At 50.7% G+C, this 10,575-nt stretch overlaps 1 protein-coding gene and 1 long non-coding RNA gene across 2 annotated transcripts in view; both read left to right on the top strand.

Annotated features, from left to right (window-relative positions):
- LOC109366017 overlaps nucleotides 1-8,479 on the top strand; it is a 9,203-nt gene extending 724 nt beyond the window's left edge. The window contains exons 2-3 of the long non-coding RNA XR_004158874.1: nucleotides 6,578-7,023; nucleotides 8,048-8,479. This is a non-coding gene — a long non-coding RNA (uncharacterized LOC109366017). The remainder of the gene's footprint in view (nucleotides 1-6,577; nucleotides 7,024-8,047) is intronic.
- ACTA1 (actin alpha 1, skeletal muscle) lies at nucleotides 93-2,263 on the top strand. Its single transcript, XM_010707017.3, has 6 exons — nucleotides 93-254; nucleotides 370-694; nucleotides 830-991; nucleotides 1,216-1,407; nucleotides 1,516-1,697; nucleotides 1,846-2,263. The coding sequence occupies exons 1-6, from the start codon at nucleotides 126-128 to the stop codon at nucleotides 1,987-1,989; spliced, it is 1,134 nt and encodes a 377-aa protein (XP_010705319.1). The 5' UTR covers nucleotides 93-125; the 3' UTR covers nucleotides 1,990-2,263.
- Nucleotides 8,480-10,575: the final 2,096 nt, after the last annotated feature.

The following is a 10,575-nucleotide window of genomic DNA, read 5'->3' as shown; positions in this document are numbered from 1 at the left end:
GTAGGTGGGCGCCGTGCCGTGCCGTGCCGCCCGGCGTCCCTTTGCGGGGCCGTCGTGTGGGCCCTCCGTGGGCCCCGCCGTCACCCTGAGTCTCACGGCCCCGTGTCCCGCAGACAGCCAGCAACATGTGTGACGAGGACGAGACCACCGCGCTCGTGTGCGACAACGGCTCCGGCCTGGTGAAGGCTGGCTTCGCCGGGGATGACGCCCCCAGGGCCGTGTTCCCCTCCATCGTGGGCCGGCCCCGCCACCAGGTACGATGTTGGCCCCCTCGGGGCTTCCTGCGGGGTCCCTCAGCCCCGTGTGTGGAGCAGGGACGTGCTGCTGCCCGTGGAGAGGTTGCTGAGCCCCCATTTTCGTCTCCTGCAGGGTGTCATGGTGGGTATGGGTCAGAAGGACTCCTATGTAGGAGATGAAGCTCAGAGCAAGAGGGGTATCCTCACTCTGAAGTACCCCATTGAACACGGCATCATCACAAACTGGGACGACATGGAGAAGATCTGGCACCACACCTTCTACAATGAGCTGCGTGTGGCCCCTGAGGAGCACCCCACCCTGCTCACTGAGGCTCCCCTTAATCCCAAAGCCAACCGTGAAAAGATGACCCAAATCATGTTTGAGACCTTCAATGTGCCTGCCATGTATGTGGCCATCCAAGCTGTGCTGTCCCTGTATGCCTCTGGCCGTACCACTGGTGAGTGCAGTCATCCCAATGGACCATCTTCCCCAAGGACACCCAGGACCGGGCCTCTGCAGTCACCAGCTGCTCTGCCCCAGCACAGGTCTGTTTGTGGGCTGCTCCTCAGATGGCTGCTCTTTGTTTTCACAGGTATTGTGCTGGACTCCGGTGATGGTGTGACACACAACGTCCCCATCTATGAAGGGTATGCCCTGCCCCATGCCATCATGCGCTTGGATCTGGCTGGCCGTGACCTCACTGACTACCTGATGAAGATCCTGACTGAGCGTGGCTATTCCTTTGTCACCACGGGTAAGCACTGTTCCCTCCTCCAAAATGTCTCCCCACATTCCCAACTCTCACACATCAAGGAATGCTGCAGCCTCTTGCCGCACTGCAAGCCCTGGGAGCGCTCCCTGTCGGGCATTTGCTTATGGCTTGTGGTCTGGAGACCCAGTAAACCTATGGAGGAGTTGCGAGTGTTTCCTGTTCTTTCCCTTCCTTGCAATCACTGACGCCTTTGCTTCCCCTGACAGCTGAACGTGAGATTGTCCGTGACATCAAGGAGAAGCTGTGCTATGTGGCTCTGGACTTTGAGAACGAGATGGCCACCGCTGCCTCCTCCTCCTCCCTGGAGAAGAGCTACGAGCTGCCTGATGGGCAGGTCATCACCATCGGCAATGAGCGTTTCCGCTGCCCAGAAACCCTCTTCCAGCCTTCCTTCATTGGTGTGTGCCCCCCCTTCCCTCTCTTCTCCCCTGCCAGTTCACTGGTCTCTCCTGGCACAGAGCTCCTGCTTAGCACTTAGCTCATCCCTGCTCTTCTCCTGCCCCCAGGTATGGAGTCCGCAGGGATCCATGAGACAACCTATAACAGCATCATGAAATGCGACATTGACATCAGGAAGGACCTGTATGCCAACAACGTCATGTCTGGGGGTACCACCATGTACCCAGGTATTGCTGACCGCATGCAAAAGGAGATCACAGCCCTGGCCCCCAGCACAATGAAGATCAAGGTAAGGCTTGAGTGTCAAGGACCTGCAGAGAAGTCTCCAGGAACAGCCTTCTCTGGTCCTCCTGTGAACAATGCGTGGGGCAGCACGTACCCCATGACACCTGCGATGGCTGCAAGTGTGCTGATCTTGTCTCTCTTGGCTTTCCTAGATCATTGCCCCACCTGAGCGCAAATACTCTGTCTGGATCGGTGGCTCTATCTTGGCCTCCCTGTCCACCTTCCAGCAGATGTGGATCACAAAGCAGGAGTACGATGAAGCTGGCCCATCCATTGTCCACCGTAAATGCTTCTAAACATGTTTACATGATCACTTTGCCAACCACACTCAGGATGACAACCTTGTAGGTTCCAGGCTGCTGAGGACCTGCACCAGCCATGCAACTTTCTATTTTGTAACAATTTCTGGTTACTGTTGCTGCAAAGCTCCATGTGACACAGTGTATGTAAAGTGTACATAAATTAATTTATTTTACCTCGTTTTGTTTGTTTTTAAAACCAATGCCCTGTGGAAGGAAACATAAAACTTCAAGAAGCATTAAATCATCAGTCATTCTGTCACACCCCTAATGCAGTTGTTTCTGTCGTTATTTCCCTGGGCTCTTCCATCTTTCGCTGACCTGGGTCTGGGTGCTGGGGTTGGGAATAAGGGTTGAGGCTCTCCAGGGAGAGATGGCATGGGGAGGGTGATGGGATTCTGGTTGGGGTGCCTAGCCCTGCTGTGGGCTGCAGGAAGCTTAATGGTGCAGAGAGTAGCCTGGGTTGCCCATGACACGAATGCCCACTGCACTGTGTTTCTCCCATGCCCAGTAGGGAAAGGGTTACGAGAGTTGCTCATTCTCAGCTTGCGAAGGATTTTGTTGGGCTCAGCCTGCCAGAGCAGTGGCCAGGCATGCCTGTGCAGCTCTGAGCTGAGATGGACAGAGGCAAGGCCAAAGCTGAGGCCAGGTGGTGGGCATAGGTTAAATTAAGAGCTTTCCACTCCACTTATGGAAAGCCCTCCTGCACTCACCCTGTGCCCGGGGCTGGGGGCAGCCAGGGCCACTTCCTCACCCCACCTGACACGCAGGGCTTTGCCTGCACAGCCAGGACCTCCTGTGGCCACAGGTTCATGTGGATTCCCTGTGCCCTGGGAGCCCAGGGGGCTTTCCCTGCCTGCCCTTCTGCCCCCAAGGACACTGTGGGAGCTGCCTTACCTATCTGCCACCTCTTAAATGGCCCTGGCAGGAAGGCTGCACTTGGTTTGGGGCTGTTGTTCCACATTATTGCTGCAGTGGGGACAACACTGCTGGAAGAAAAGATAATTTTCAGCTGAACTTCCAATCCAGGGAGGTTATTGCTCTACTGTGATGATGCTAAGAGTGTGTTCTTTCTCATTGTGATGATTTTGCCCTCATGCGTGAATACACTTTCCAATAACAGCCCAGTCTCCAAAGAAAATTTCTGCAGGAAGAGACGGTACCTGGTGTGTGAAACCCCTGTGCAGCCCTACATGTTTCAAGCTGAATGGCTGGGACTGGATGGGAGAGCAGGGTCACATCCTTTCTTAAAAAGACAGACAGAAGTTTGCTCATGGCCTTGCTGTATTTACTATTTTCGCATTGTTGTTCAGTGGTACATACCTCAACAGGGCTACATACCTCAACAGGGAGAACTACTTACCCAACCCTCGCTACTGAACCCCTGATCTGAGGTTTTCCTGTAACTTAAATGGTGCTAAGTTCTTAAGTGGTCATAGAATCAGTAAGGCTGGAAAAGACCACAGATTGTTAAGTCCAACTGACAGCCCCTCCCCACCATGCCCACTAACCATGTCAGTCAGTGCCACATCCACACATCTTTTGAACACCTCCAGGGACGGTGACTCCACCAGTCACCAACTGTGCTTCAGAGCAGGCAGGGTGACACTCTCAGTGTCAATTGCATCCTGTTGAAGAGCTTATCAGTGCAATTTAACAATGGACTGATTTGTTGATTTGGTTGCTGAATGAATATGTTGAGATGCCGCTAAACTTTTTGGAGATTAATTTCAGGACTGAACACATTCTTAACCCTGAAACCAGCCTTTGATTTGGACTTGGCATTTGCAGGAAAAAGATTGCTTGGAAACAGATGAAGAGAATTTTCAGCAAAGGGAAAATTAACACATCAGTTTGAGTCTGGTCTTCGCTGACCAATTTCTTAAGAATTTCATCATCCTTCCTGCTCTTGGGCCAGTGCTGCTGACGGGAGGGAGAGAATCATCAGGGGCAGCATCCTCAGCATCTAGGAATGTGTGCTATGAGTAACAGTGACACTTTAGAGAACTGCTTTGTTTCCCCAGGGTTTTCCCTCTTCTCCATGTAGAGCTCACTATCAGCCCCGAAAGTCCAACTTTCTGGACTTCCAGCACTGTCTGCTCCCGGTGGGTTATCCCATAGTGCCCACAGGGACTGTAGCCAGGCACAACCTTTTCCCAGTCATACTCTGAAGCCACCTCTGTTGGCTGGGAGGCAGCTCTGGCCCTGGGGTGCTGCAGTCATCCAGGAAACAAGCCTATGCTATAACCCCACCTCACAGGGCTGCTTATATATAGATTCCTGTAAGCAGCTTTCTTCCTTGGCATATCCCTCCAGCCCATTATGCCCTCTCAGCCCTAGCTGCTCTCTGCTCACCCTCTCTTAGCTTCCAGCAGATTCTCCCTGCTCCAGGGAAAACAAGATTCTGACAATCAGAGGAAAGTATGATGGCCTTATAGAAGAGCTCTCGTGTGCTCAGGGTGAGCAGATTAAAGCCAGTGGCATCATGTGCCCTTGCAGCCCAGAAAGCCAGCTGTATCCTGGGCTGCATCAAAAGAAGCATGGCCAGCAGGATAATGGAAGGGATCTTGCCCCTCTACTCTGCACTGGTGAGACCTCACTTGTAGTACTGCATCCAGATGTGGAATCCTCAGTACAGGAGAGATGTGGACCTGCTGGAGAGCATCCAGAGGGGGGTTGCAAAAATGATCCAAGGGATGGAACATCTCTCCTATGAAGACAGGCTGAGAGAGCTGGGGCTGTTCAGCCTAAAGAAAAGAAGGCTCCAGGGAGACCTGAGAGTGGCCTTCCAGTATCTAAAAAGTGGCTGCAAGAGAGAAGGGGACAGACTTTTTAGCAGGGTCTGTTGTGATAAGACAAGGGGAAAAGGTTTCAAACTGAAAGAGGGGAGATTTAGATTGGATATAAGGAAGAAGTTTTTTTACAATAAGGGTAATGAAGCACTGGAACAGGTTGCCCAGAGACGTGGTGGATGCCCTGTCCCTGCAGACACTCAAGATCAGGCTGGACTAGTCTCTGAGCAACCTGATCTAGCTGTAGGTGCCCCTGTTCTCTACAGGGGAGCTGAACTAGCTGGCCTTTAAAGGTCCCTTCCAACTCAAATGATTCTATGAGACCTATGATTCTATGACACTATGTTTGTTCCTGAGCACCTAGTCCTGCTCATGGAGACATAGCCCCATCTGCCTTGATTTCAGTGCAGTGTGGCAGATCTCTCCCCTGAGGACTGAGCTGTATTTGCAGAGGTGGCTGTGCCCGCTTGGCCCTTTGAACAAGTCAGCTTTTGGTTATGTTGCCCAAAGCAGAACCCTCTGCATTCTACTCCAGGTGAATGTGTGTTAAGTGATGCACCTCTGTCCTTCCCCAGGGAAAGGAGGCTGCAGGAGTTGGTGACCTTTCATCCGACTCCTCCTGAACCACTTTTCCACTGGGAAAGAGACACCAGAATTTTGCATCTGATTCAGATGGGACTGGTGCAGTCAGTGCTTTCTCTGAAGGAGTCGGGATTCCCCTGGACTGCTGCCAGTCCATGAAGTAAGCAGGTGCCACTGGGCTGCTTGCCCACGGCACTTTTTGGGCAGGGTTTTCCAAGAGTTTGCTGTGCTGTCATGGGGTCTGGGGCAGTCACTGGGTGGAGGAAGGGCTGATGGCCACCAGTGCTGCCCCAGGTGATGCACCATGTTTCCATGACAACAGGACAGAAGTGTATTGGTTTTATCTCCTTTTTACTCTTTCCCATCCCAAGCTCATCATGGTTTTCCCCCTGACCATGAACAAGTCAACACTCCCTGCGCTCTGTTTGTTACCAGCAAAATGGCTTTTCTGTTTTCTGTCTCGAAAGAAGATAACGAGGAACAGCTAATGTTCATGGAAGATTCTGAGATGTCGTCATGAAGGTGTTTGGGGAACGGGAAATACTTGCCATCCTAAATTTAGCCCTGAAAGTCATGCAGTCCAGTTTCCTGGCACAAATACCAGGGAAAGTCTAGAAATCTGAATGTCTTCCAAGCACGGCCATGACCCAGGGGCTGCCATGGCCACCAGCTGGGCTGGGACATTCCCATACTAGCTGTGGGGTCTCCTCCTTAGAAATCTCCAAAAGCCACCTGGACATGGCCCTGGGCACCCTAATCCAGTGGCCCTGCTTGAGTAGAGGGTGAAGCAGTTGGACCCAGAGGCTCCCTCCAGCCTCAGCCATGCTGTGACCCTGTGATAACTCCTGTAAATCTTGGCCAGGGCCCAGCGACCAGGTGCAGTTTGCCCAGATTGTTGATGGTTCTTCATAGCCTACGACTTGCCTGGGCAAAGGCTGAAAATGGGCTGTGGGCAGCCCATGGGGTACACCAACTGGGTGTGCATCACTATTTAAAACTAAAAGGGACAGGATGATGTGAAGCAGTGAGCAAAGAATAACATAGAAAACACTACACGGCCAGCACGCGGCAGGGACTGGGAGATAGAGGAAATGGGGTCTGGGGCGATCTGCAGCACATTACTGATGTTCTCCTGGGTTCATACTGATAGAGGCTCCCCAGAGGCTCTGTATTGATATTTCACTTAGTATTAATTGTTGCCATTTGTGCAGGTGAAGTTTGGCTGATCACACCTTCCAGCAGTTTCATCCCGTTTATGGAGTCTCAGACAGGCAGCGCATGAGACAACCTGGGGTTCATCTCCCTGCAGATGTGCTGAGTCCTGAGAGTGGTCCTCACTGAAGCCACCAGAGGACAACAAATCTGGTTAGTGTCCAAGTGTTTGCACAGTTAGGGCCTGGATTATGAAACACAGCCAGAAATAAAAACAATATTAACATCTAAGGAGGAAAGGCCTTCTGACATAACCACAGGGGCTGCTGCCTTCTTCAGAGGCAGTGGCTGCACTGGTGGCATGCGGGTAAGCTGCAGCCTGGGAGCTCTGCCCTCTGCAATCCTAGGCTGTGTGCAACCAGCAGGACAGTAAGCGGCCTCCCAGCACTTTTGGAGAAATCACCATCGATGTGCTGACCACATATGGGCATGGTGTTTTTATACGGTAAGTGTAACCGTGAGCAGGCATTGGTATTGCTAAATGAATATTTAAAGCAAATGTCTGATAAGTTCCTCACAGGCAGTTTGACTTGTGAGTCACGTTGCAGAGTCCCCAACCTTGCCCCTCTCTATTTATAAGTTCATGCCTTGCTATATCTGACTTGCTAAATAAGCCTTCCAAACTGCAGCAGGGATTCTGAGGGCGTATTATGGGACATGGGGAGTGATTTAGAAGAGCGAGGGGAGCTGGAGAGGGCACTGCAAATCTCGGTGTGTCCGCTGCCTTCTGAAGAGCAGAACTCCCTGCCCTCGGTCTGACCCACACAACTCCAATCTACTGGCACTGGGTGAGGGGAGCTCATGGCTGTGCTTATAACAGGCAGGCAAGAACTGCAGTGAGGTTACTCCAGGGAATACCCATATCAGCACCCTCTGGAGGGCAATGTTCTTTCTGGTTTTACATTCTCCCTGTGGGACCTCCAGCATTACAGCGCTGCGAGCATCAGAGTGGCATTTACCCAGAAGGAAGGACGGACCTCCAGTTATTCATTTAAGGGCTTCACCAAAGGCAGCTCACTCCCAGGTCCTGCCTAGATTTTGGAAATGCTGCACTTCTTAATGTAGCAGACACTTTCTTCCCAATTTCTCTGATTCTATCTTACACAGCACAGGGAGAGATGGTATTGGCTCTAGAAGGGAAAGTGGCCACAGCCTTAAAATATAACCAGTGTAACTGACTTAAAGATACAGAGTTGAAAGGGAAAATAGGGCTGAAAGGATGAAAAAATGGTGGGGAAAAAATTGATTTTCCAGAAAGATTTTTTGATTAAAAAGACAAAATAAATTAAGTACTTGAGATGGCATGTCTATGTCTCAATAGAGATTTACTTATTTTTAGATTAGCTTTCATAGATAAAGATATAAAGGTTTTATGGTTGTCCTCCCACAGCAGATTTCCAGACCATTGCCTGTTGTTTGGCTCAGTCCACAGTGTGTTTATTTAAACAGTGTCACGTTTTTCTTGGCAGGAACTCCTGATGAGAGTATAGGAGAATATATCTTCTTCAGGAGGGAGAGCTTAGCAGCATGTTGAAGGAATAAAGGCTTGTTCTCTGTGGCATTGGCCAGATGCCTATTGTAGTTTCTCCACCAGAAACCAAGAACACATTTCCAGCCCACCAGGACACAGAGGAAGGATCCTGACTCGTCCTGCTTGCCTCCCCTCCCTAGGTAAAGGGCAGATACACTTAAGGAGCTCTTTAAGATTGTTTTGGATGACTGCATGACCACCTTTTCCCCTGTTGGCTACCTCTCAGTGTTGGCCTTCTGCTCTGCAAAAGGTCTAGCAAGCAAGAGACCTTCAGAATGTCACCTGGAGCTGAGAGCTTTTTGGTGAATGTTCATTACTCAAGGTCTTCACAGGAAGGATTTTACAGCTGAGCAAGGCTTCTCCTTTTGGGAGCAGTGGGTCCTGCATGCAGAGCACAGTCTGCACAGGGTTTGGTGTGCTGGCAGCCTGGGCTGGACACAAACCAGCGAGCTCAGGAGATGAAAGTTAGCCTGAGAACACTCTGTGGAGCCAACAGGTTGCCTGTGCCGAGGAGATAATCCATTATAAACAATAAACACAGATGTCAGCACTCTCTAAGGAGGCACTTACAACTGGTGTTCATTTATTTTCAAGGATGCCCATTTGCCAGATCTGTCCTGGAAATAATCTGTGATGCTCCAATGGATGTTTTCTTAAAACATGGGCTTCTTTCATTGGGCACACGATTGTGCTTGGTCCCCTTCCTCTGAAAAACACAATCCTGGCACCAACCCAGGTGACTGCGTGTTTGAAATGTCCTTTTTGTAAGGGTGCTGTTGTGTCTGGAGATGCTGTGTGTGAGTGACTGCCCTTTTTGTGTCCATCTTTGGAAGGAGGCTACTGTGCTGGTGAATTTTAGGATGGAGAGCACTGGCAAGGACCAACAGGTGTGCAGAGAGAAACATTTAAGCTGGAGAGACTCTTTGTAACATTTGCTTTTTGGTACCGAAAACAGGCACTTTGGATTGCTGAGCAGCATCTTCCTCCTAGAAGTCTTTAGGACCCAACTGAAAATCTCTAACCAAATGCTGCTGATGGCTTCATCCCATCCCACTCCGCTGGCACAGCTTGGAGCTGGAGAGCTTGGCCACGCTCGGCCAAAGCTGCAAAGCTGGTGTGCGGTTGGCAGTGCTTAGCGCGTGTGTGCATTCAGGCTGCTGGCTGGGATTGCTAGGAAGCCAAAGGAAGAGGCAGCCTAAGACTTTAATCCCCCTCCTATCTGGAGGCTAAGTTAACCCCAGCTACACTGACATTTTCCAGCCTGAAGCCAAGTGGCCGATTACGTGCCTCTTGCTAGCGGCAGAAACCTGCACAGATGGAACTTACACATTTGCAAGCCCCAGGGGGTTAAAAATAAACCCCACCCCACCGGTGGCTGTTTCATGTCCATTTAGAGGTGTGCCATGCTTTTCATGCATTTCCATTCTAATAATCCTCTGTGAGACCTGAGAAAATGCCTCGGTGGCATTTTGACGTTTTGTTCAAGGCACTTTTTTTTTAACTGCTGCTATCTGGGCTAGCTCCCCTCCACAGAATTATTTCACCAGAAGTACATTTGCCATCTATGTGCCTTGTTCTAAACTGGGAGCTACAACATGTTTACTAGCACGTTTATGGCTCTCTCTGCCACTGCTGTGCAGTCAGCAGGAAATGACTGAGTGTTTCTCAGCAAGGCAGGGACTTGTTCTCTGGAATGGGTAAAACATTTTTACTTCTTTGCCTTTTTTTTTTCTTTTTTTCTTTTCATGCCCCAGTGCAGGGAAGCTTTTTTCAGAAGAGCACCATCTGAGCAGACTCATTTGTGTCATCCCTGCGGAGTGGTGTCACTCCTTTTGGTGTGGGTGTCCCAGCAGGTCCCTGGCTCGGGCATTACTCTGAGCACCTGGGGTGTCCTCAGGACCGTGTCCTTTGCAGGAGGAGCCATGCATGTACCCTGGAGAGCAGCAGAGCAGAGCAGCTGGGCCCAGACCCACAGCTTCTTGGGCTGTTTGAGATGTGGGTGGGATAATGTAACATGTGGTGAAGGCATTTCATCATTTGGGTGAAAAGCAGAAAAAAGAAAGGTGAAGGCAGAAAAAGGAAAAGACAGGTATAGCCTTTGTGGGTCCTGGAATGGAGGGGAGAAGCCGTGGTTGCTGAAGGAAGGGGCTGACAAGGTTGCACTGCTCTGTGTTTTGGAGGAGGGATAGGTGAGTCACTGGGTATGGAGAGCAGAGGAGAGCAGCAAATTCAAAGAGCCCCTTCCCCACCACAGGGAAGGGGACAAAGCTCCTTGCTTGAATGCTCACCTTGGAAAGACAGGGACTTTGTGAAGGGCTTCTTTTCCTCTGAGTGGAAGGAATGGAGGAAGACAGGAACTGGAACTAGAACAAAGCTGGGAGATGTAAAAGAGTGAAGTTTGAGCAAAGCAGCAGTATGAGCAGGTCATAGCTATGCAGCTGGTGCAGCTGTACTGGAGCATGCCTT

This window comes from Meleagris gallopavo, chromosome 2, assembly GCF_000146605.3.
Source record: "Meleagris gallopavo isolate NT-WF06-2002-E0010 breed Aviagen turkey brand Nicholas breeding stock chromosome 2, Turkey_5.1, whole genome shotgun sequence".
In the NCBI taxonomy this organism is placed as follows: domain Eukaryota; kingdom Metazoa; phylum Chordata; class Aves; order Galliformes; family Phasianidae; genus Meleagris; species Meleagris gallopavo.
The sequence above is the reverse complement of the archived record's forward strand: the minus strand, read 5'-3'. Positions and strand labels throughout refer to the sequence as shown.

Coding starts and splice junctions, on each gene's coding strand:
- ACTA1 (XM_010707017.3), top strand. CDS start 126: ATGTGTGACGAGGACGAGACCACCGCGCTCGTGTGCGACAACGGCTCC. Junction 255..369: donor TGGGCCGGCCCCGCCACCAG/GTACGATGTTGG, acceptor CGTCTCCTGCAG/GGTGTCATGGTGGGTATGGG. Junction 695..829: donor TGCCTCTGGCCGTACCACTG/GTGAGTGCAGTC, acceptor TTGTTTTCACAG/GTATTGTGCTGGACTCCGGT.